Source organism: Anas platyrhynchos, chromosome 2 (assembly GCF_047663525.1).
Source record: "Anas platyrhynchos isolate ZD024472 breed Pekin duck chromosome 2, IASCAAS_PekinDuck_T2T, whole genome shotgun sequence".
NCBI lineage: Eukaryota > Metazoa > Chordata > Aves > Anseriformes > Anatidae > Anas > Anas platyrhynchos.
Window position 1 is genome coordinate 29,454,423 of NC_092588.1, and position 26,987 is coordinate 29,481,409.

Sequence of the window (26,987 nt, forward strand, 5' to 3'; positions counted from 1 at the left end):
GTTGAAAAGAACAACATCAATTAAAAAAAAATATAAGTTCAAAATAAATTCCAAACAGTCTGATGTGCTATTTAAACAATGACACAATAAATAGATAAATAAATAATAACATAAAAAATAAAAACACAATTTCCTTTGACTTTAGGAATACAGTCCCAGCAGAAGAAGCATAATGCTCAGGTGGTGTCGGTAGCTCCCAGACTAGTATTGACTGGGTAATGCAATAGGACTATGCTACTGTTTGCAGTCACAGATCCAATCATCTCACTGGCCAGGTTTTAAGGTACCAGGCATGTTACAAGTAATCAGATCAGCTGTGCAGGGTTTGAACAAAAGGGGGAATATTTTCTGTTCCAGCATCTAACAGCGCCCACCGTTGTGAGCACGGGGAGATGTCTGACAGCAGTCACTGCTACTGTGCTAGCAAGCTGCTGACACACAGAAATCCCAAATATCCAAAGTCCTCAAATACCTGACAGATAAAGGGCTGAAGTGTGGGGTGTAGGGAACTAAAAATAAAGGCAACTCTAGAAAAAGAGGCACGTGGTAACCTCAAGATGCAAGCTCAACGGAGGGACTTTTTCAGAAGTTGTGTGTATGGTGTTTGTAGGGTGTATACATGTATGGTGTATAAATATAAGGCGTATGAAGATAATACACTTTTGGACAAAGATTGTGCTGCTTTCACTTTCTCCACAATACCACGCTCCTCATTACTTGCACAAGCCACTGAGATACTGCAAGGCTGGTTTATTCCCCACATTTCCAAGAATAATAATAATAATAATAATAATAATAATAATAATAATAATAATAATAATAATAATAATAATAATAATAATAATAATAATAATAATAATAATAAAATCCCCCTGCATGGAACTATCTTGTCGCTTTCATCCGTGAAATTTAACACGGAACCCCACTACCATTGCTGATAGATGGTCACGCCAGAATCTATCGCGACATGGCAGTGATCCGCGGCGCTGTGGCGCGACATGACGTCAAAGCGACATGACGTTACAGCGACATGACGTTGTGGAGCACAGGGGCTGCGTAGCAGGGACACGCAGCCCGCCTCGTCCCTCAGCCAGGCCCAGGGCCAGGTCCCCCTGCGGGGGTCCCGCAGCCCCCTGCCCGCCCTCGGGGCAGCGCTGCGGTGAGGGCGGCGCACAAGGCCCTCAGCCCCCCCCATTCCGCCCCATTCCTCTGGAACTACAATCCCCACCACGACCACGCGCCGCCTACATCACCCAGAATGCCCCGCGGCAAGCCGCCGCCGTGAACCACCCGGCGTTACCTTGGCGGGGCATGACGGGACTTGTAGTCCGCGCGCCGCCCCGCCCGCTCCCTTCTTCCTCCTCCGAAGCTCAGGTAGCGAGCCGCCAGCCCGCCTCCCCGGCACCCGGGGCGGGGCCGGGCCGGGCCGGGCTGAGGCGAGCGGGGCGGAGGCGGCGGCGAACGGGTGAGCGGGGCGGGGGGCGGCCGGCAGCGGGGGGACGGCGGCGCTGAGGCGGTTGGGGGCCCGCGGCGGTTAGTGCGGGGCGGCCGTTTGGGGTAAGGGGGTGTAGGGGAGCCGAGCCGGCACCGAGTCGTCGTGGGGTGGGGGGGGGTGGTTCTGTTTTGGAGTTGTGTAAGCGAGCACAGCGAGTGGTTTCTTTATTTATTTTTCTGTAGTTCTTAAGGAAACAGCCCGCTGTGGTGCTTAAATCCTAAAAAAACGGGGCTCAGCCGGGCTTGGCCGCCCAGGCAGAGACCTGCGGAGTGTAACCGAGTGGCAACGCGGAGCCGAAACTCTCCTAAATCCCATGACCAGCCTTAAATAGGGATTGTTCTGTTTCATGGTCTGTTAGCCCCGAACTGGATGGCCTACGTGTTTCTCCCTGAGCCTAAAACCCATTAGCTCTTACAAGGGGTTGGAGCTGCAGGAGCTTCAAACTGGAGGCAAAGCCTTTCAAGTGGTTTTGCTGCAGCCTTCTCGCCTCACCTACAGAAGGGGAGGCGAGCACCAGGCTGGGCTGGCTGCCACCAGCCTGTCCTGTGGCATGTGGCAGGGCTCCTGGGGCGCCCTCCGATCCTGTTTCACACTTAGCAGTCCAGCCCGGCAAATGTTCTCATCTTTTTATTGCGTTTTTTAATTTGCAGCTGGGGAGCAGGCTGAGCCAAACGCGGGTTCTGAACGGGGAGCAAATTTCTTATTAACGAGTTAAGGTAGTTAAGTACTTAGTACAAGAAATAGAGCGCAGCAGCTGGTTTATATTATAGGTGTCACGAGTGCGCTGTTTATTTGGAAAGTTGGTGGGGCGCGATCATGCCACTGGTTTAACGCAGTGATGCAAGCCCAGGCTGCCGGGAAGCTCAAGTAGTGCCCACCTAAACCATCCCTCCTTGTTGCAATGCTGTGAGCAAGGAGCACCGTGACTTGTCCTAAAGTATCTTACTAAATTGCTTTCTGTTTCTTCTGTGACGTGAATTGGCAGTAAGCCTCACATAGAAAGACTTAAGACCTGAAGTTGTGACCCTTGTTTGAGCATGGTGCCATTTTCACAAGTTTAGCCTTTATGAAGCATATATTAATGTGATTTTTAAACCCTGTTGTAATTCATAAGTATCTTAGATAGTTGGAGATTTTTATACTTTTACGGTTTAAGATGAATTTGCATATGCATGTATTCATAAGTATAGTAAGTTCTGATTTAATATCTTTCTATATTTTCTGTTTTCTTGAAATACATATATCATATTAAATGACATGGCATGCCGTTAGATCATTTGACCAGATGCTTCCATTACTCAAAGAGTGTTCTTCTGTTACTATTCAGAGTTGTAGGAACATGGGTGAGATACTGATAGCATTGGCTCCTTTTATTTAACTATGGGTGTGTTTATTGTGAGCTTGAGCAAAGGATCTCTTTTACAAGCAAGTATTGGGATCGACACCCTTTAGTATGCATTGGCTCACAATTTGGGATGGTCTTAAAGTGTACAGAAGAAAATACAACCAAAAATGCTCTCTGGGAGCAGACCTAACGCACTCCAGCTGCAAATAAACATTCAGTGTCAATGGTACCAAATTAAAGCTAGTCTGAAATAAGAGTTGCTGAAGCACGAATAGCATGGATATAGGATTCTTAACACCAGGTGCTTTGCACTACAGAGCCGTTCATGTTAAGCCTTTCAGTGATGTGTATGCATTTCAGGGTCGTAGTAAGTTCAAGACAGTAAGTTCTTGACTGGCATTTCGCTTTAAAGAAGGGAGTTCTTCTAGAAAAGGCACTGTCCAGAAGCCATTGTAACATGAAAATGTCTTTTTTAACAACAGTGACAGAAATACAAAGTGCTGAAAAGCACAGGCTTTTTTCCTTCACAAAGTTCTGAGAACTCCTGGGTGAATATCACAGTTTCCCTGAGGTGTGGGCATATTTTCCGTTGTTTTGATTCTTAATATGTTTTAGATTCATAAATCAGCAGGATATAATCCTATTTTATCTATTTATTTACAGGCCCTTTGATTTGTTACAAACCTTATACTCAGCTGTGTTCTTCTGTTTACAGGGATTTAACCCCACACCTCACAGGAACATCACTGTGTAGGGCATTCGTTAAGGGGATGCTTTCAGTTCCTCATGCTGGTAACGTTTACTGAAGCCAGGTGTTAGGTTGTTCAGTAATTCTTACAGGCTGCTGTACTGCTAGAGAAATCTACCTGAGACAACATCACATCTTGATGTTTCTTTCTGTCTTAAAATTCAAAGCAAAGTTAAATTGAGGCAGAGGGCAGATTTGCTTACTGAGATCCAGGTGGAAAAAAGGGATTTAGATCATAGCTTTGCTAGTGAAGAATGCTTCCAAGATGGGTGACTCGCTTCTTTCCACCTGTGCAATGCTGAAGCACATCAGCCATCTGATCTGTGCAGTTAAGTCACGCAGCCTGTGCTGAGTTAAGTCACGCAGGACTGTGCTGCAATAGAAGCTGCTGGGTAGTCCAAATTGTGCACCTGACCAGCAAAATAAATCAGGAGTGTATTACGACACTGTCATTTCTGTTTTCTCAGATTCAGCTGGTTGTCCAGCCTCACCCCCATGGTGAAGCAGAGTTACTTCAGCAGAGTTGCTGCCAATTTGAAATGGCTTCTTTAGGTCATCTTCCCTGAGCTTTAACACATGCAGAGCATGTGAAGCCTTCACTATGTTCCTGAAAGACTCAGGAAGTTTGTTTGTTGATTTGTGTTCCTCTGAATGAATTATTTCAAGAGCATTTTTCAGCCTTTCGTTTTGATACTGATTCATTTCATGTTTGTTTACTTATTCATGTTCTCAAATATTTATTTAAAAGAAGAGAATGAAAACATCACTTCACTCTGGCAATTAAAAAACTCATTTGGTTTTTGCTTCAGTAGATGATTGATTGTATATATGATATGAATCAGGCTGACAGTTTCCCATTTCACAGCTGCCTGCAGCTTCGTGGTTGGTTGGTGTACTCGTGGGTGAAATAGGTGGTGACTCAAATCCCATTAATCCAAAGAGATAGCATCTCATTTGCATCTTGTAAGAACACTTCTTTTGGTATGAGATGATGGTGCTTTTTTTGGCAGGTTGAGCCAGTTGTTTTAATTTTTTTATAGAAACATACATATACACAAAAGATTAATTTTAGCTTGAAGTGTTTTTCTTGTAGAACAATATCAAATCTTTGATTCATCATCTTTGCTTGAACTTTTTTTTTCCATGTTAATCTCCTGAAATGGAAAGCTAGTTACCAGTGCAACACTGCTTTTGATGTACATGCGTGTAAAACTTAAATTGCTGTAGTTCAAGCTACAGAAAGTGTGCCCGGTTAATTGTTACAGATTATGCATTATGTGCAACAGTTGTTATTGCCTGCATGTATGGCTCCTGGACATCGTACAGAAACAATCCTGAGAAGGACTTTTCTACTCTTTGTACTAAACAGTCACTAAACCTCCACGAACATTTTAGGTTATGCCTGAAAGTTCCTTACCTTTTCAGTAAAAATTGTACTTACCTCATAAAGGAAAAAATACTTCTCTTTCATAATCTTAACTTTCACTTTCCATCATTTTTAACAGTTGTGAAAGGCAGAGAATTCATGAAAAGCTGTCCCTCGACCTGCTGAGATGATTTGAAAGCAGTGTTTTATATGAAGCAAAACTATTTGTGAAAATGTTTACCCATCAGTATTGCTATTTACTACCCTAATACTAATACAAATTCTTCCAAAGCAGTATCTTAGTGTTTCTTTCACTTAATAAATAAATAAATAAAGCTTTTTTTTTTTCCCTGACCTTCATTGCAGGTGCTGTTTTTGAAAAGAAGAGACAGCATGGCGCATACACTGAACAAACCTTAAACTTTTGGACCTGAAACTGAGAGTTTTTTCCAAAAAGGATGGCAACTCCCTATGTTCCTGTTCCTATTCCTATTGGAAGCTCATCATCCAGCTTTACAAACAGAAACCAAAGACGTTCTTCTTTTGGGAGCATCTCAACAAGTTCCAGCTCCTCAAAAGGACAGCTAGAGGACTCTGCCGTTGGTAGTTTTAAAAAGATGAGCGTGCCTGACCAGAATGGTTCTGCGTCATCCGGGTGTAGTAGTCCACTTGTTAGGACTAAATTTACAGGTATGGATACATCCATAGAATACTGTACTCAGCCCGTAGAAGAAATAGAGCAGAACACAGATTCCAGGAGCTGGGAGGATCGACCGTCCACGCCTACTATACTGGGTTATGAGGTGATGGAGGAAAGGGCAAAATTCACTGTAAGTTTTTGGGATGGTATAGCTCATTCTGTAATGACAAGATAATAATTTGAATGTGCTTTGCATTCTTTTTCACTAATTAATCTCGCAGGGATATTGGAGCACTGCACAAATACTAGTCTTGCAGTCCTGCAGCCTGACAGGAAAATACCATTCTCACTATACAGGTGGAAAAAAATGAGTCTTAGAAGCAGTCTTTCCTGTAACTCTGTATGTGGAATAGAAGTGTTTCATTGTACTTAGGTGTCAAGTATATCTGCTCAAAAAGTCAGAAATCTTGCAAAGTTGCCATTTCTCAAGAAATTGAACTTCTAGAAGTTCTAGATAGTTAAACATCTCAAAATGTAGTCTTGTATTTAAAATTAATGATAAAACATCCATGTATTATTTACCTTTAACAGTTATTAGTAACATACAACAGTAGCATTAAAGCACATTTTTACAGCTTCTTGTGTTGCTAGGTTTAGTTTCTAATTACTGGAAATCTTCTGTCCTGAATACATTAGAGTGAGATATCACATGCAGTATCTTACGACAGAACACCAGCTAAACTGATTTGTATTGATTTTTCTGAAAATGTTCAGTAGCTGGCAATTCAGATTTTTGACAAGCCATATATTAAAGCATTTGTGCATTTGTTTTTGTGGCACTGGTTGAAACATTTCTAAGAGATTATTAGGCAATGCTTGTGGGACTGATGGAATCTGTTATTAATTAATTGTGTTCCTTCAGGAGAGCAATGTTTGTCACAAATAGGTAGAAAGGAGGATATAGCAGACAAACATTTTTTCTCTTATTTTCTTTTAGATAGGTGTGTGTGGAAGCTAATATCTTGATACTTCAAATACTAGTAAAATCAAGTTCTTGGAAAGAACTAAATAACTTTGCTTTTGAATTATTTGATAATGATGACTTGCCATAAGGTTTTCAATTTCTAACGTCTTCATGCATGGTAGCATTAGAGAAGAGCCAAATTTTTGTGACATAGAGATGAAAAGATTCCTTTTTAAACAATACCTTCAAAACTAAGACAATGAGTAGTATTGTTAAGATGACATAGTTTAATCTGAAAATATGCCAAGGTTTAATCAACTGTGCACGTAGGATGTGCTTCAGCTGCACTGAAATGAAGGAGTCAAAGTTGTCACTGAATTTAGAAGTCCAGGTTACAGAACAAATGAAGCATTCTTCATGGATAAATTGCTTGGGTGCATTTTTGTTCTCTCTCAATTCACGTCTGTTGCTGTTTTTGTTTCTGAAAGCATGTAATTAACTGTTTATGTTTTCAGTTGGATGCTGAAAATAAGCATGCTATTGTGCATTAAAACTAGTAAGTCATTAGTGATAGAAATTTCGGTTGCTTCGATAATGCAAAAATCAATGAGATGGAAGGCAGTGGAAATTAAATTGAAACCACCAGTAGAAGTTAGAGCGGAGGCTCATTTACTAAAGGGTTTTTTGTTGTTGCATTTTTTTTTTAATTGTTAATATGTCATACTCCTCAAAACTGTGAGCCTGAGATATTCCAGCTGGGTGCTGGGCAAATATAAAAAAAAAAAAAAAAAAAAAAAGTTAAATGTTACTGCCTGTTGGAGTGCATAGCTGCTGAAACACAGGGAGTAAAATGCTAGGTTAAAAACATCACCGCTTGTAAGCCATTGATTTCAAATGTGTTAGCAGCTCTGGATTGTTCCATTATCATTTCTAGGTGGCTTAAGTAAAAAGTGATAATGAGACACTAAATCAGCTAAGAAGTTGTTACTAAATATTGCATATTTTCATTGAGTATCTTGTCTTTGTGGAGTAAGGTGACTAATGATTACCTGAAAGCACTTCAGTCTGTTGACTTTGTAGTTTTTCCCAAAAAACTGTGTGAAGGAAGTGACAATTAGTTTTGTAATAGCCTAGTCCTGTTTGTTTGTTAATTACAAATCTTGAAAGGAAGGCTTTTTTTCTTTGGCAAGAAAACCAGAAAGATTCAGGTTGACTGTATTTTTTTTTAGACAGTAATCACGAGATGATTGTGCTCTTTATTACAATTATGTACACACAACTTGAAAAGAATTTTTTTTACATTGTGTAATATTTACTTAGGCGCTCAAAGCAAAGGCCAGACTAGCTGTTTGGTGAGGTTTTGGTTGGTTGCTTTTTTTAATGTGCATTTATAAGCAATGTATTTGTAGAACTTTTAGTGGAACATCCTGTAAATCAGCAAAGCTGCTTGTTCTGTGTTTTGCTGTGTACTAGCAGTAAGTCTTCATGATTTTATGTAGCAGTTACACTTCATGTAATTTTTATAGCACAAAATTGTTTATACTCTTGCTAAGACAGGGAACATTTGGGCAAGCACAGAAAATGCAAGAAAGAAGAGTTATGTTTTCATGCTGTCTTTGCAGGCATCTCTTAATAAATTTGAAAAGCTAATAACCTTTTGCTCATGACTAAAATATTGCCTTTACCATAGTCCATGATGTCTACAGATGCTGCGGCTTGAAAGTAGAGTTCTGTTTAAAAAGTAGATAAGAGAAGTATTTGCTCAAGGAATACTTTTCTTTTTCACTGTAGTTGTGTGTAGCCTGTGTAATTTATTAAACTGCAAACAGTTACAAGATTTTAAAATAGAAATGTTGAAACTTTTTTCTGAAAGGTGTCTGGTGTACAGAAGCTGGGGTAGCTGTGTGGCTGGCTATGTGTTGGGACTGCAACAAGAAAAATGTACTTGTTAGTTAACCTGCTGTGGAAAAAATGAAAGATTTTACTATGAAACAAATTAGAAAGTGTTTAAAAAGTAATCAAGTGAAGTGTCTATCATTACAATTCCAAAAAACTATCTCTTTCTCCCTTGTATTTTATCAGTTTTGATTACAGAACACCCTCTGGAAAAGCTAATCCAGAGCAAGTGCAAAGTCCTTTTCCTTATGTTGGAAAAAGTAAGGTTGTGACATGAGAATTCTTTTTCCTAGACATGGTATAATATTTTTAGATGACGTTATGTTTGTTAGATTCATTGTGTTTAATTATTAATCTGTTTGATTTGTAGATCTCTGTTCTAAAGTTTCTTTTGTTTTTATCCATGGGCTTTTAAACAGTGTTACTACTGTGCTGCTGTTTTGCTAAATCTGTTTCTAAGGTTCCATTACTTCAGTTCTACAGTGCTAGTATCATAATTCTGATGTTGCTAACAGAGGAAGTGGTCATAGTTCCTGACTTTCTAGGCAGAGTAATGTTCACAATAAATGGACCAAAGCAGCATCTTATTTTTATCCTGTGTCACTTTTGCTTGTGAGCCAAGTCAGATGAGACCTTTTCAAATAATACAACACTCAGTAAGTGATTATTACAGTCATCTTAAGGGCAGATTGGCTTTAAGGATTATGAAGTAAAACGATAATTCAGCAATAGTTAAAGCAGGTCACTTATCTCTTTGATAGCCGAGACTATAGAAAACAGCTGATAGCTTTCTTCTTTCTGGAGAAGAAATCCCGATCTGGTTTCACAAACCATTTCTTTCAAGACAAAGTAGTTAAAGATATTTGGGGATTATGGAAAGTCCTTTATCAAATCTGCAGTTTATTCATAGTGTTTATACTGATACATTTTTTTTTTCTGAGAGTTCTTTTTCATTAAGAAGTAAAGGGTAATTTCAGCCTTACAGCCAATGCATTTTGAAGTTCTGCATATTTTTCTTATGTTCCTGCTTTTCCACACAGGTATACAAAATACTAGTAAAAAGAAGTCCAGAGGAAAGCTGGGTGGTTTTCAGACGGTACACCGACTTCTCCAGGCTTAATGACAAGGTGAGAACTATACGCTGGTAAATTCTCATCTGACTTACTTTTATTTCATGTTTTGTTTTCTTTGTCGTACTTTTTTGTCACTTGCTTTTTTTTCCTTGCTTTTTCACTGCACATAACATATACTGTGTTAATGAAAGACAAATAGTATCTCATTTTGTGTGAAGACTATGTATGTGAATAGACATAAACATATATGACACATATGAACATATATCTAGTGAAAAGATATTTTTTCATCTCCAGCTGTTAGCGTACTTTATTAAAAAAAAAAAGAAATTATATAAAAAGCAAAAAGTCTTTGAATTGGTAAATAATGTTTAGTAATCTCAGTTACTAATATTTATATAGAGCAAAAAAGGAGAAGAAACAAATAACTACCATCTTTCTTGAGGCTGATGGCAAATTATTTTTTCCCTGAAGTTATATTAGAAAGTTGGCATTAAGTGACAGCTGAATTGAATAACTGATTGCTATGAGAATCGTGATTTGAAGTATTAACTGAGGGGGAAGGGCTTTTCAGGAGGACCAGGTACACATGTATGCCTGACACATAGAAAACATATGTGTATTCAGATATCCAAACTGAACTGAGAGTTAAACTTCAGCAGTGACTAAAATGAGGAAAAGGTGAAAAGAAATGGGATGCCTGTAGATAAAATCAGAAGGACTAGGTAAATGAATACAACTTGGCTAACTAATAGAAGCAGGTAGTGAACTTAGTAATATCATTCTATATTTGAAATAAATGAGAAAAAATAGTTAGCAGTAGGACTCTGGAAAGTGTTTTGGATGTAACTTCTACCAGTTTCTGAAACAGTTTTAGTACAGAGCAGCTAATAAAATAGAAATGAGTGGAAGTGGAAGAGCTGAAAGCCATGAACTCTCCTTTTAGGAAGAAAATAAATAAGTGCAGCAGAAGGTTAAGATTTGAAAAGAATAAGTCAAAAAGATCAAAACAAACAAAAAAACCACATACAGATCAGTACAAGAAGTGTAGTACAAGCTTGTGAAGACTAAGGCAGAAATGCTGAGGTGCAAGATAAGCTGTCACAGGATGCCAAGAGCAATAGGTAAACTTCTATAAATCATTAGAAACAGAAGTAAGGGAAGAAAAGCCAATACATGAGAGCAAACTGTAGAAAGCAAATGATACAACAGAGACTGAAATATACTGTCTCTTGCTGTAATAACAAAATCAGAGAGTGTGTTGAGCATGACAGAACTTGATGTGTTAGAGGCAAAGACTATAATTTGGCTAGATGTGTAAGTTTTGTCTCTTAATAACATGTAGTGGATTGAAGTATATGGGAAGTGTTGTTCTCTCCCAAAAACAGTGGGAAGAGAAGCTTTGTCAAGGCTATTACTCTGCCTGGAGAGCTACTGAGTGAAGAATGAAATGACCCATCTTAAGAACAAAGAAGTTAGCTTATTTTCCCTGAGACACTGCCTCATGTAACACACATGAGCTATCACATGACAGTGTAGGGGAGAGATGTCTAGAAAAGATGCTGGATCCAAGCAAGAAGCCACAGCCAGCATAACTCGTTTGACCCCATGGTTTTTACTTATGCATCCAAGTAGTGTTCAAGAAAGAACGCCTCAGGACTTGCCATTGAAAATTGGTATGCTGACAGCTGCTAGCTTTCTCATACCATGTTTGTTGACAGGAGTAATCTGTGGGTAGGCATACTCTTTCCTCAGAAATAAATGATGTGATCTACATAACCAGACAAATGAAGTCATTAAAGCAGAGATCCATCTGCTTGAAAAGCTTTCCTGGAAGTGATTGTCTGTACAACTAAGATAACACAGGAACTCCTTTTGTAATCTTTTCTGAGATTGGTTCTGTTCAGCATTTCATTAACTTCGTGGATCATGAAGGATACTTACATGTATCATATTAATGTTAAATTGATAGAGATGAAGGAACTTCGGATGACCAAAGATAAACTTAAAAATATCAAGAAGAGTCCAATACAAAGATAAAACTCGGTAAGCAGGGAGGAAAGTGGGAAGATTTAAATGCACAAACAAGAACCAAGGCTTACAGAATAGACCGTTCTATAAATAAGAAACTAGTTGTTATCATAGGCTACAAATTAATTATGCAATTATGTGATTTTTTTAAAAAGCATCCTTTGCATGCTATGAGATAGTACTTCTGTAAGCATCTGTGACCCACTTGTGATTATTTTGTTAAGCTGTAGGGAGATTCTAGCTGGAATAAGTATCTCTTTTTAACTGAACCACCCGGTACCTTTTCCAAGAGTCTATGAAAAGTAATTAAAAAGTACAAAAATAAAGCTTATTGTTAGAAGGCTAAAATTTTTCCATGCAAGAATCAAGATACCCATTGAAGAATTATTTTGGTGCTCTGTAAACATAGAACACTGAACTGTTTTCAAGACATTTTGTGGAATTTCTATCACTGGAAGACACATATCAATGTATTTGCTTTATGTGCCAGTATCTCTGACAGAAATTCATTTGATCCCGTCTTTGCAAAAAGATTAAACTGTTCTTGAGGCAATTGAGGGAAAGCTATTTTTGTAAAAATCTGTTTGCTTTTTCTATTGATTCTAAATCCTGCTTGAGGTTTTGTGTCTGAAGCACGCCTTCTAAGAAAAGGCATCTAGAAATTTTCTTTTGAAGTTTTAATATTTTTTGGTTTTCGTGCATATTAGAAAAACAGGTAACTGGCTGGCGTGGATGGCTCCAATTGTTATATAAATTCCATCTTCAGCTCGCATATTTCAATTTTGAATTCACAGAAAAACTCTAGATATTTCTGTCATTTTAGTAAAGGTCATTAATAATAAAGTAAGCCAAAAATATAATTTTGCAAGTCTCAGTACTAAGGTTTATGCCATCTCCATGTGTATGGGAACTTTAATATTTTCCATGTACAAAGAGCTACTCTTTACTAGAAGGATGCCATGCATACATCATCATTCATTCTTAAAGTCCTCAAGAAAAGATGAGTTGCAGAGTTACAGGTCTGTAATGAGCTTTATATATTTTATCTGTGTAGTACTTACTATCCCTGCATACTGTAGAAGAAGCACCATTGAAATGCTTACTCGTTTGCTACTTTTTGTTTTGATAGTTTCCTTACATTTACTGACTCAAAGACATTACATAACAAAGCAAAGCTTTGGAGTACTGTTTTTTATATGGTGAATTTGAGAGAGCATTTCATTGTATAAGGTACAGTGACAGAGCTGTGCCCGCAATTTGTACTATGTATATTTTGAATTTATTTACTATTGTGAAAATTGCCTAGTGTTTGCACTGAAGACAGAAAGAACCTGTGATTCTCAGTAAAGTCAACGCCTTTATCAGATTCAGTATTTCATATAGACTTTTTTATTTTTTCATCCATCTTTGATTTCTATTTTAGTTGAAAGATATGTTTCCAGGCTTTCGATTGGCCCTTCCACCAAAGCGCTGGTTCAAGGATAATTATAATCCTGACTTCTTGGAAGATCGACAGTTGGGACTACAAGCATTCCTCCAGAACCTAGTGGCTCACAAAGATATTGCTAACTGGTATGTAATTAAATTTTCCTATGCATTTGGTTTTTTGTGTTCCAACCCCTCATATAGGCTACTAGAGTCTGTGTTTTTGAGCTACAAAGTAATAGATTTTTGTTAACATTCATGTTGTTCATAATATGAATTATTTGGTTTCCTATTAATTTAATCACATTTTAATCTAAGCAAAAAAAGAGGAGTTGCACATAGTTAACTGAAAACTATAATGAGATTAAGTGTTAGGCTTGCACAGTGCTAAGTACCTATGTTGTTATGTGATAAATTCTTAAAATGTGCATTAAACTATAGTTTTTTAATTTACATGACATGATAGGAATAGGAATACCTTTACGGATTGTCATTTACATTTACTCATGTAAAGCAAATCAAAAAAAAAGATATAAGAAGAATCTAAAAAGCATACCATGTTTAAGCAACAAAGTGCAAAGGTCTCTTTGAACAATGTTATTTTTCATACCAAGTGGAAGATTCTCCCAAAGCTGGAGGATGAAAAGAATATAACTTTGGCAAATGAAATGTAAAATCATGTTAATATAGGCCAAAAGAGGAATTCAGTAAGTTGCTAGAGGCAGAGCAATTACTTCTCATGTTGGAGAAGGTTTTCAGATCTAAAGTTCTGTGGTTACTGTATCAGAACCATTCTTTGAGGAATCAGTCTGGGGAACTGTCTTTTTAACGAAGTTTCAGTTGAAAATTAAGAGTAAGAAACTGTGTAGAGCAAACCCTTAATTTTAGGTGAACTAAAACAGAATAGCTAGGCTCTTGTATAAGAGCATCTACTGCCCACGTCTACTTGATTTTTTTGAAGAATGGCTATTGCTACATTTGACACTTTATAAGGAATTTGAGTGTCAAGTCTGGGAACTATAGATCGGTAAGTAAGTTTCACTTGTGGTACTGCTTGCAATTTAAAAAAAAATATTGTAAGAAGGTTAACAAATAATATTTGGAAAAGTAACAACCTTTGCAGAGGAAAATATATCTTCTAAGTAGTTAGGTGAGAAATCATATAAAATAGTTTAAAGGTAAGGATAAAAGGGTTCTTGGAAATTTAGGGATATTACATATGGGATCCTGGATCACAGTTCTAGGCACCAAAGTTCAGAATATCTGGAAGTGAGCAAAGAGATCGTGAAGTATTGTAAAAGGATCCATAGGCACGGAATGACTAACAGATTAAATTACATGTTCCAAGTGCAAAATGGCACTAAGTATATATACAGCATCATACTCAGTTGGATTTTACAACATAGAAGAGATCATTTTCACTGATTTTCACTGAAAATGATTTATCATTGTCACTGATATAAATAGTTTTCTCAGTCAATTCAGTATCCAGAAATAATCAAAAGGATAAAGAAAAGTTGATGAAGAGGAACTTGAAAGTAAACAAAAATATACTTTATTGCTGTGGGAATCTGAATTGCACTTCCACATAGTACAGTACTAAAACACAGTATTCAGTTTCGAAAGAGGGTCTGCTAGAAATATTGAGAAGACTACAGAAGAACATCCACAGAAGAGTTCTGGTCTGTTTAGTCTGTCATCTTGGGAAGGGCTTGGCTAAAGAACAAGGCACGTGAAATCATCAAGGGGATAGAGAAGGCTGAGTAAACAATGCTAATTTTTTGGATGATTCATAGTCATCTCTCAGTAAGTCATGCTACCGGGTGAAGGTTTGTTGTGAGATGTTTGAGACAGGAAACATAAAAGGCTTCAAACAAACTGGGATCAACATCTGCATTTCTCTGTCAGTAGCTATTAAACGTGATCGTCTGGATCAAATATATGGCTGCGAAGTTTAAGAACTTCCTGGTTTTTAAATTGCACAGTAATAGGTGTGCCAAGAAAAGGAATTCTGTAAATGTCAGTATGTCAGTTATTGAGCTGGGTGGGCTTTTTTTTTTTTTTTTTTAAGTCGTCTTGAATAGTTCTGAAGGGTTTGTACTGAACTTCATGTTGTTGCAGCTAGTTAGGTATTTGAAGTAGCTTGTTTATATCTTGATGGCGGTGTAATAATTAAAAAAAAAAAAAGTTGTGAAGGCAACTCACTCATCAGATGCAGAAGGTAATATAAATGTTTGTGGAATCAGGTTTTTATTTTGGTTAATGAGCGGGTAGTTAGCTGTAATGTGGCTTTGAAAAGAACCTGGCTCTTGGCTGTGTAAGGCTCTGTATGAAGAATAAAAATTCCAAAACATGAGATATCCTGATAGGATATAATGTTTGTATCTGTGGAAAATCTGGATTCCTCATATTATGATTAAAATTAGATAAATATGATCGGTCTGATTTCTTATCCACTTACCAGAGAGTAATAGTTACTGTTAAATTATTATTTACATCTTACGTGAGCAGAGGTGAGAATCTGACCCTGCTTCCTCTTTAAAATCTCACCCTTCTCTGATTTTGTAAATATATCAAACTGTTTAGGTCATACCAAAAGTGAAGGACCTTTTCTCTTTGAAGAAAAGTCTCTTTCATTTCTCTTTATGCACTCTATTATCATTGGGGCGTATTGACTGTGAGGAAAATCTGCACTCCAGATAAAGAAGTAATTTTGTGAATCTATTTCTATTTAAAATAGGTATACCAAGTGGCTTAAAGATAAAATATTAAGTTGGCATGCAGAGGAGTAAATGTAGAGTCTCTGCGTTTTGCAGATTTCTCATCTTTTGCCTTATATTGGGAATTCAGTGGAAGATCAAATTGAAATCTGCATACAGAGTTTCATGTGTTCAAGAAAATTCCATGTAACCCACAAAGTGGGAGAAAGAAGTTTAACCTGCTAAACAAAAGTAACACAAGGCTTTATAAATGATACGGCTCTCCTCTGCCCCCACACTGTACAAGAAGCAGCTTGAAAAGGAGAAACTCAGCTGCTGATTCTTGTCCCAGATCTCTGGTGCAGCACTGTCCTTCCTGCCCTTTTCAGTACGGGTGTGCGCTGGCGTTGCTGCCTCCTTTGAGAAGGATGTCAGCTGGCTTAGCAGCATAAAGGAAAGGAAGCCACGTACAGCAGCCTCCGTTACGTGATGTGGAAGATTTCTGTAAACTGTCACTTGAGGCAGAATTATCTTTGTTTTGCTAAATGAAAGGAAGAGGTATAACACATGGAGGGGAAAGCGGATTCTCGGAGTAAAGCTAGGCTGTAAATGAATATTTATGTCATCAGATGGATATTTTAGTAAAAAATATATATATATATTCACTAGTCTTATGTTGCAGTGACCTGTGGCTTTAAATTTCTATTTAAATTTCTATTTCTATTTAAATAGTAAATTTACAGCTTTCAAGAAGTTTCCAAAGCAATATAAAAAGACAGAAAGTTCTGCCAGTGGCTGTAGGGAGAACAAAAAATGGGTATGGCCTTCCAGAAGTAGGCTGTAGATTGAATATTTTTGCACATCTATTTGTCTGCATATTTGCTTTTCATGCACAAGCATTACTGTATGTTCTGTCATTTTAATATTACACTTCAAAATAAAATTACTAATGACATTAAATTAAATATTTTAAAATATTTGAACTGAGCTGTATGAGTCAAGCATGAAGATACTGGAGAGGAATGATGAGCAGACGTGTTTCCGTATAATGAATTCTTCTGCATTAGGCATATGTGAGTTCATTCAGCAGAACTTTCATCTTTATGAAAAGAGCAATTCAACCATTAAAAAATAGGTTTGAGCACTATGGTGGAAAAGGGTCACTTCAAACAAGCTGATGAAATTATGTGGATGGAAAAAAAAACTTCCTTGAAAATGTACTTCATATGGCTGAATAACTTTTCAGTTGGTTTGGGATTATTTTTCTAATAATTTAACAATTTTATTGACTCTTACCATCTATCACTTTCTGAGCTAGTTGGAGTGATAATGTTAGTTTTAGTAGTAGAATTTTATTAACTTATGTGGAAGAAAGTTTAGGCTATGGCTTGCACAAGTCATGGAAAAAAAACATACATTTTTCACATAGTTTAAGTGGAGAAAGGAATGGATCATTATCACAGGAGGAATTTTTCATGTTGTTGTAAGGGCTGCTTGGGTGACAGTGGATATGAAGACAAAAATTCTCACTAACCCTTGTCTGAAAAAAAAACTGCATCTTCAGATTTGCAACAAGCAATTGAAACAGGCTTACATAAATCCAGCAACAAAATAAAGGTTTAGTACAGGATGCATTTTAGATCAATACTCTTCAGAGTCTTTGTAAAACTGAAAGTGATGTCATAACCAACGTTAGCTGAAAAAATGTCTCACTTTCCATTCTCCTTGCTGAATCTGAAACTGTTTGATCATTTGATCAGATTGGTAGCTAGATAGAAGTTCTATTTCTTGTGTTTGTACTTCATTTTTGCCTCAAATGTAGGGAATGAGAGGAGGGCAGAAAATTTCCTCTTGCTGTCACCTTTCAATGGGACTTAGATAGGAGGAAGAGACAGAATTAGTTTAGATCCTCTTTTTTTTTTTTTTATTCATTGCAATAGGAGATGATTTAGGGATTTGTAAGTAGTGAGTGCAAGCACAGAACTGATAATAAATTACTTGGTAATTAATTATAATATTATAAATTTTGAAGATATAGTTTGAAGATTTGAAAAAGTGTTCTAAATTGAATACTACCTTTTGTTTGAAAACTTTTCTCAGTGTATTTGTGCAACTTCTCAAGTTTTATTTTAAATACTGTCCCTAGTTAACACATACCAGTGAGACTTAATAGTTTATTGACGTTGCTGTGAATACTTCAGAGTTCTATGAGGTTGTATGTCTGCATCCTTAAAGAAATATGACTTTGTATCATCATCTGTAAGTATTGTTGCTTTTTTTTTGTACTTTAAGTAATTCACTCTATTTTATTTGTTAAAGCCTTGCAGTGAGAGAATTTCTTTGTCTGGATGATCCTCCAGGTCCTTTTGATAGTCTAGAAGAGAGCAGGGTAAGTGCTATGTAATATGTTAGGCAGTAGAAATCAGTAGTTGTTGAAATATTGTACAATATGCTGGGATGTTGCAAATGGAACACTTTTATCCTTTCACAAAGATTTGCAAATGTATGTATTTCTAAAACTGACAAGAGTCTGTTGATAGTTGGTGCACACTGATGATCTTTGAGTGCTATACTTGATCCCTGTTTCAAGATACAATCGCTTCCTTTTAGCCCTTATGAATAGTGTATGAAATTTGTTTGTTTGTTTAAAGGCAAGTGGTAGAAGTAGTCCTGTTCTGAATATAAGTAGAGGGTTTTTTTTTTTTTAAGACTTACTCAACACATTATCACAATGTGTACACCATAAACTTCAAGCCTTGCTGTAAAATATTCTTTCTATGAGATGTAATGGAGTAATTGTTACCACCGAAAATAGTATTCTTGCTGATAACTGAGTAGTGTCAAGTAGTTGGTAAGGCAGCAGACTTGCAACATGCATGTGAGCGCAGTGGACAACTAATAAATACTGCATGCTGCAGTCTTTTGTTAGAAGTATGTTTCACTGGCATGTTTAGTTATATGAAGTGTGTCTAGAACTGGTCTTCTTAGTTTTCTTAATTGATATAATAAAAATGCTTCAGAATTGTTTGTACATTGTTAATGCTATAGAAATTATGAATGTTAAGTGAAGCTCCTGCAATTAAATTTATATTTTGCATTCTGTTGAGTGCAAGTGAGAGTGCTTTGGCTTTTGTTCCACTGGATCAAAATTGTTCCATTCTATGTATGTCTGAAGGATTTGGTATATTTTGTTTATTATGTGCTCCTGTTTGATTTTCTATGTGGTTACTTTTCATCTTAAACAATTTACCATTAAATAGCGAATTTAAGATTAAAATTACAGGAATTACTTGTTCAGATACTTGTTCATTAAGAAATTTAAGTACCTTCTCTAGAAATCTTAATCATGCAAACTGTGGTGAAGTGTCAGGGATATCCTTCCACCATACAAATTTAGACAAACTATTAAAATAGCTGTGCTGCTGTAGTTTTGCCCATTAACCATTTCTAGAAATTTATCAGATGTAGCTGGCACAAAATTCTGGTCTCTCAGGTTAGTACATCATGTTACAGAGTGGTTGGAGTTGGAAGGGACCACCAGGAGATCACCTCATCCAAACACCCTGCTTCAGCAGGGTCAGCTGCTACAGGTTGCCCAGGACCCATGTCTAGTCAGGTTTTGAGTATTTCCACCGGCAGAGACTTCATTACTCCTCTGGTTAACCTGCTCCAGTTTTTGATCACTTTCACAATGGGAGAGGTTTTTTTGTTTGTTTTCTGTTTTTTTGTTTGTTTGTTTTTGAAGTGTTTTCTTGTATTCAGATTGAGTCTCCTTTTATAAATTTGTGCCCAGTGCCTCCTGTCAGTGGGCTCTGCTGAGCAGTGTCACTCCCTCTTCTTCATTCTCTCCCGTCAGGAATTTATACATATTGATAAGATCACCCTGAGCCTTCTCTTTCCAGACTGAAGAGTATCAGCTCTCTCAGCCTCTCCTCATGTGAAGGATATTCCAGTCCCTTAATTATCTTTTGATGTTGATCTTTGAATCATGGTCTCTGGGGTCCTGTTGGACACTAAGCTAAAAATCAGCCAGTTCCCTCAACACTCATGGGTGCAAACTGTCAGGCTCTGTGGATTTACATATGTCCAGTTCGTGCTCCCTAAATTGATCCTCGTCTACCAAGGGTAAGTCTGTCTTGCCCTTCTGTGTCTTTTCCTCTGGTTACAGAAATCTGCATTTCTAAAGACCAGAATTACTGGTCAAAATGGAGGAGAAGATGGCATCAGGTACCCCAGCCTGTGCAGTGCCATCTGTCACCACTTCTCACGCTTGATTCAGTAGCAAGTCCACAGTTTCCCTAGTCTTCCTTTTGTTGAATGTGTACACACACCGAGTACTTCCTTCTTTCTTTTCACATCCCTTGCCAGATGAAGTTCTAGCTGGGCTTTTACTTTCCTAACTCATCGGTGCAAGATCAGAGAGCAGCTCCTCCTGGGTCATCTTTCTATGTTTCTACCATTTGTGCACTTTCTTGCTCATTCATGCATGTTTCTTGCCACCTTTGCTTGATTTCCTGCTTGTCAGGATGAACCTGTCTCGAGCTTGGAGGGGGTAGTCGGTGAAAGTCAGCGAGCTCTCCTGGACCCATCTTCTTTCCAGCCTGGTATCCCATGGATTCTTTCTTCTAAGCAGTTTTTTTTTTTTTTTTTGAAGAGCTTGAAGTGTGCTCTCCTGAAACTTCTATGTTCTTTAATGAATATTTTTATAGAATATTCTTATTTTCCCTGTGAATAGGGAAATTTATATGTGCATAGTACGAAGATAGAAATTAAATAACTTAATGATATTCTTAAGGAGACGATGGCCAACTTTCAGCAGCAACACAAACAGTTTTACAACATGCACTAGAATTCATTTGATTGTCTTGGATGAAACAGGAGTAATGCTTAATGGAAATGATTGCTAGAGTTCACCTAAAATGCTGCATGAAGATTGGATTCTGTGTAATGTGTTCTTAGCTCTAAAAGATGTGGATAAAGCTGTGGCTTAACTGATGATTGGTCTTAAATGCTTGTCAACTAAGATAAATTTACTATCTCTGTCAATAAAAAAAAAGTAAAACTCAATGAAAAAAATAGAAATGGTTATTGGATTGAAAAACACTGCACTTTTAGGAATGCAGTCGTAGCAGTATTCTTAAGTGAGAATCAGTTAACATCATATAAACTGCTTATATATAGTGAAATCCATGGATTGGTGGTTAGTTGCATGTAATGTTAATCCAAGATAGCCTCCTAAATGTGTTTCCTTATTTAGCAAGAACATGTAAATTATTAAATCAGAATTGCACGACTGTTGGTAGGCTCACTTTTACCAGTAGTAGATCACCAGGCTCTGTGCCAACACTTTGATTGTTTCCTGCATTCAGTGAATATTGCACTATATGTTAGCTCTACGTTAAGTCTTGAGGCTGCTTACTGTCAAATTCATCAGGGTGTGCTATGTACGTTTCATCCTCAGCAGGGTAACACAAAATACCTGCGATGACTGAGTCAATACTGCTCTTAACATTTCTTTAAGCTTCTTAAAAAATAAAATATTATTGGTCTTACAGTTCTTACGCTTGTCGTATTTACAACAGCTATTTGGTTCCCAACTATAACTTTCTATCTTTATATCTGGTATACATGTAAGTGAAGAATATTCAATTTTTCTGAATATTCCTAGCATCTCTGTTACTTAGATCTAGGAAACTGACTTCTAAGTTAGGTGAAACCAAAGTTTATGTGAAGGACAAAGGGAGTTTGGGATTTCAGCTGATGTTCTCTATAGGCAAAAAGGTTCAATATTAGGGACTGCATGTCAGAAGAGGGAAACCTCTTTCTCTAAAACCTTTTATTTTATTGAGACACAAACAAAGGATGCAGTAAAGTATTTATATTGCAATATAGTATAATAAATTCATTGCTCAAAGCAAAGTGGCATGTTTTATTAGAGGCAACTTTTTTTTTTTTTTAAGTATGTAGCTCTTTATGGTAATCAATACAAAGAAAAGCAGCTACAATTCTGTTGCAGTTTGGTATTTCTAAAAAGAAAAATCAATAAAGGCAGTCCACTGAAGTTAAACTGAAGATATTTTTAAATGTCTTTTAGGCTTTCTGTGAAACTCTGGAAGAAACAAATTACCGGCTACAAAAAGAACTGCTTGAAAAACAAAGGGAGGTGGAATCACTGAAGAAATTGTTAAATGAAAAACAACTTCATATAGATGCTATTGAAAGAAGAATTAGGTATGTAGAAATTGTAGGACTTTTAGGAGTTTCTTCACATGAAGACATTTTCTCCAGATAGTTGGAAGCAGCAGCTTTATATGTATTCTTGAAAACAATTTTCTACATAACTGCACACAAGGCAGCATTTTCAGTAATCTTTCTCTGGCTAAAAGCTTTTGTTCAATACAAATAACTGCAAAAGTGTTGTCCTGTCTTCTCCCTCTAAAGTAACTAGGATTATGTTTGTTAATCCTTTAAATCTTGTAAAGAAAAGGTAAAGATTCTATTCTGCTTTTGAAGTGTTGGATATGTGAAGTGATAGAGGTGAGAGCAGTGGAAAAATTGCCTTGAGTTACAAAATTTCCCCTGTACTCAAAGCTTTGAGAGAACATCATGATAAAATGCCTATATGCCTGTTTTAATGTCTAACTTAGTTCTGAATTGCTTGGAATGTTGCCACAGATAGCTTTTAAATATCACTGGAGATTGTCCATTTCAATCCAAAGAAAAACATCAGTGACGTTTCATAGGAAAGCTTTATGGTGCATGTCTGCTAAATTTTGCAGCAGGTGCAGGGGAGTTAATACTCAGTGTCCTGCTAGGCCTGCTAAGCCAGTCTTTGTGGGGTTTCCTTAGCAAAGGACTAAATTCCCATGCATGCTTTAATACTAAGGTACTTCAGTATTGACTAGGTTGTTGCTTCTAGCATTTCCAGATTGACTAAGTTACATTTTTGAATATATGGTTTAAGTGGGCTATATTTGGAGAAGGATTTAAATTAGTGTGTTTTATTGTGATTTCTGATACTATATTTAGTTTGTAACTCTACTCCTGAAAACAAGTAACGGAGAGTTTAAAAGATGCTTTTCCTCTTTTAGAAAAACAACATGATTTAGTACTATCAAAAATGCTGAAATAGCCAGTGGAAACTAAGTAACTTGTATTTGGCTAAAACATTGTGTCAAGAAATTTTGTATGATTAAAACTAAAATAAAAAGCCATGATTAACAAGAAGGACTTTTCATCTTTATTGTTTTCCTGGAAGAGGGATGATTTGCTTCATTGTTCTTATTTTAATTTAATACAGATATACCCTGTCTGTTTTCAAGATGCTTTAAAAGTATTGAAAATCAGCCAAGTTGTAGTTGAAGTGATTTTTAGTTGTAAAAATAAGTTACCAAGTAATGGTGTGACTTTGTTTAAATAAATAAATAACAATAAATTAATTTGTCTGATAGGAACGGAACCCAAAAGGAATGAACATTACTTTTCCCTTGTTGAAATGTTTTGATCTGATGGTCCAACAATTAAACATCTGCTGTCTTTACACTCTCGAGGCCAGGTGTCTAAAATGTATATGAAAAACTGGATTAAATATCAGATTTACAGGCTTTTAAACATACTGTACCAGGTTTGGCCCAAAGATTAATTAATTAATCTTAATTAATTAGATAATAAATACTGAAATATTACTTATTTCTTTTTTAAGGTATGGAAACAATAGTAGTTCAAATATATTTTAAACGAATATAGAAGAATTATTTTCAACATGAAAATGTTCACAAGACTTTCGAATTCAAGTGATAGATTTCAACACTAAATTTGTTTGTTTTCCATGCTGAGAAATACTTTGGAAATGAGGGTTCTTTTGGTTTTGTTTTTTTGTAGATAATTTTACATGAACACATTTCTATTTTTAGCCAGGTTAGCTGGACCAGCAATTTACGTTGCTGTTAAGAAAAAAAAATACTACCTTTCCCTTTAATAGGAGGTTGTATTACTCTGTAACTTTAGATGCAAGTTTGCCAATGAAGAAACTTGTGAAATTGTTGAAGAATTTTTTTTATCATCTTGTCTGTCTTCCTTCTGTGTTTTGATTTTGTTCCTTCTGTCGTTGAAGCAAGGTGCACATGGCTTAGATCATATTTTTCTAATTGCATACCTAAAATCATAGTCACTTCTCCGGGATGTGAATTATTTTGTACAGCTACCAAATTGTGATACAAGCAGAGGATTGAATTTTGTTTAAGCTGTTTAAATAGCTATCCAGTGCAAACCCTGCGCCTCTGTAGTAATAAAAGAATATGGCTCATGTTAGAAGTGAGATTGATAGGTTCCCAGAAACTGCAAAGTTTAAAATGAAATAGCTTTTTGGTGATGAATGTTTGTTATAAATAGGTTGATGGTACTCTGTTCTTACTTGTTACAGGGATTTATCTTCAGGAAAAATGACTCGTCAAATGTCAGGAGAAGAAAGTGAGTGCAGTGGTGAGGTGGAGTCTTCTGCAGTAGAAGCAGACCAGGGTACCCTGGGTGAGGATGGCTGGTAAATACTATTACTTTACTTAAAATGTGTTTTTATTTTTTTTTAAAGTATCTTTTTAAATCGTTGGTCTTAAATAAATTCTGCACAGCTGAGGAATTCAGTTTTTTTTTTTTTTTTGCACCTCTCTGTAGCTATCCCACATTTCATGAAGGCCATCAGGATGGATGATTTTAGGTCTTAGAGCTAGTGTAAGTGATAAGTTGAACAAGCTTTGTAAATGTTTGGTAGATTGCAGGCATAAAATCACTGTAGAGAATGATATTAGTTTCCATTTGACAAAGTTTATTGATCTGTTGTTGCAGCTCAGATAAAGAGAACCACGAGGCATGCTGGAGCGGCTCTCTGCCTGAAAATTCTGTACCAGAAATTGAAGTTGCTGAAGTAGCCTATACTGCTGATGAAGAAGAATAGATCGGTAGCATCTGCTGTTATCTGGGAAAGTTTCATGCTTGGGACATACACTGTGGGTAGGGGCGTATAGTAGCTGTAAAGAATTTACAGTAAAGAGCAAGAATGCACATATTGAATGTTTACATAAATCCTTACAAATTGTTAACATAAGAAATATACCCAGTGCTGCTTTGAGTTCAGTTTTTATCTAGCCTTTATATATTTAATATATTAAAGTCTAATAAGGGCTAAAATCAGCTAAAATTTAGATAGTGTACATACACAATTTGGCTGACTTTCATAGCTGAGTGGCATAAACTTTAAATCACCAAACACATTTAACTAGCATGTCATACATTGCCACTGATGTGACGCATTCGATGTGTTCATCTGTTTGGTGTTTGTGTTTTCATATTCTTAATAGCCATACATTAATGTTTGTTAAAGTAAAATGGACTCATCTTACGTTTAATAAGATTGTAGCATATGTTGTTTTTAAATTCTAAAGTTGAAGAATATTTCTCTGGAAATTTTAATGCAATGCAATAGGAAAACTTAGAGTACCAAGAGAAAAATACTTATGAAACAACATGGTAGTGTGACATTTTAAGAAAAAAAAGAAATGGTCATTTTTGCTGAAGGAACTAATACGAGACCCCCAAAACACTGTGTATTTTCATCCCAAGATAGCATGCTGTAATACTTTTAGTTTGATAATGCTGCTTTTAAAACCTGGGATACCTTTGCCATATCTCCATGTAACAATAAAATCAGTGAGTTTGCCTTTTACTTGGAATACTACCTCTTATCTTGCTAATGCATTCATGTTTGTTTAAAAATATTCCAGATTATATGGAGATAAATGAAAGACTTGTAAAGAAGCCATATTTTTCTCTGCACAGTTCATTACTAGATTGAATCTAGTTGCAATGTGTTTTTGTTTCAATGTATTGTACGTGTGGGGATATCTCTACATGTGTTCTAAAGCCTGTTTTTCAAAACATTGAGACAGGAGATGCACTTTATAATTAAGACTCCATTGTGCCAAGTTCAGTTGGCTAATTGGTTGAGAAAGGGGAGTGGCAGGGAGAGGATTATGTAGTGCCTTTTTGTATTTTACTTGTTCATTACTGCAGAATTTTGTTACAGTGCTCTTGCTCAGCTTTGTGGAATATTTGATACAGATTGTTTCTGTTCTTCACTTATTTACTGAAAGTGCCTTGTTTTATTCTGCTTTTCCGATAGGAAGAATGCTGTTTTGTTTTAATCCCCCCCCCATACCACCCACATCGTTGTTTAATGTTGTTAATATGCAGTGTCTTTGTGCTGGAGTTTTCAAAGGGAGCTTTGTACATCAGACTGTGCATACAATGACCTTTATGCAGAACTGTATGAACCTTCCTGGTGAAATAAAACTATGGACAAAACACCTGTCTTCTCTTTTCCATTGTAGAAAAAATGTTGAATGCTTTGCCTGGTGAAAGAATAAAAATGTTATTAGAAAGAGACATTTCTTACCTCACATGGTTTCGTGCAGTTACTCAGCTTTAGGTCTGAGTTCTGTTTGTACCAAAATCATTTGCTTGAAAATGAATGAGAATGTTGTAACAAGACACCAAAAAACTTACTGTATTTCTGTTGAAGATTAAAATATAAAAGGAACTATTCGTTTTTATAGTCTACCTGAATCCTCAGAGACATTGAGTGAACTCAATAAAGTTACGTCACTGTATTGAAAATTCATGTTATCTTTTGTCAGATGTCACTCGTATATTTGATATGATAATTGAACTGTGTGCATTAGTGTTAGCCTTACAACTAAAAATGTTTCCAAAAAAATCTTGAAAAGGTGCTTGGATTGTGTATATGCTAGGCTGTTCTGAAGTACTGCAGGTAAACGCAAATCTGGTCAATGACAATGAAAAAACATAAACATCTTACAGTTCAAGTCATGAGAAGACAAAGCAATGTGCATTTCGTTGTGCTGTCTTTAAAGCTGATATTTTGCTGTCCCAAAACATTTAGTATCACGTACATAGACATTTCTGTTCAGTTAAAAATCAAGGTTTCCCTAACCTGAGGTGGAAAATGTGATTCTGCTCAGCAGTCCTATCATATTGTTTAGCCTATGTTATTGGTTACCGAATGGTTATCCCAGCAAGGGAAATGCAGAATTCTTTCTGTGAGGTATACAATCCATGGCAGCCTCTAACGTTCTGGTGGAGATTGGTTTCCAAGTCTGTCTTGTATTGATGTTCTTTTTTCTGATGTCCTATTTCTAGTGCCTCTTCTGGCACTATTTCCTATTTGTTTCCTCGTGATTTTAGTACAAAAGAAGCCAGCTTTCAATTAATTCATTCATTAGAATGTGACAGT

At 36.6% G+C, this 26,987-nt stretch overlaps 1 protein-coding gene across 3 annotated transcripts; it reads left to right on the forward strand.

The window, feature by feature from the left end:
* Positions 1-1,310: 1,310 nt before the first annotated feature.
* On the forward strand, positions 1,311-26,350 carry SNX16 (sorting nexin 16). 3 transcript variants are annotated; one of them, XM_027452412.3, is made up of 8 exons: positions 1,311-1,465; positions 5,321-5,784; positions 9,495-9,581; positions 12,982-13,130; positions 18,002-18,071; positions 21,777-21,913; positions 24,105-24,221; positions 24,524-26,350. In XM_027452412.3, the coding sequence occupies exons 2-8, from the start codon at positions 5,413-5,415 to the stop codon at positions 24,630-24,632; spliced, it is 1,041 nt and encodes a 346-aa protein (XP_027308213.2). In that variant the 5' UTR covers positions 1,311-1,465; positions 5,321-5,412; the 3' UTR covers positions 24,633-26,350. The 3 variants fall into 3 exon arrangements, with proteins under 3 accessions (XP_027308213.2, XP_038030259.2, XP_071890591.1); XM_038174331.2 differs by lacking the exon at positions 1,311-1,465 and adding an exon at positions 1,472-1,557; XM_072034490.1 differs by lacking the exon at positions 1,311-1,465 and adding an exon at positions 1,692-2,211.
* The last annotated feature ends 637 nt before the right edge of the window (positions 26,351-26,987 follow it).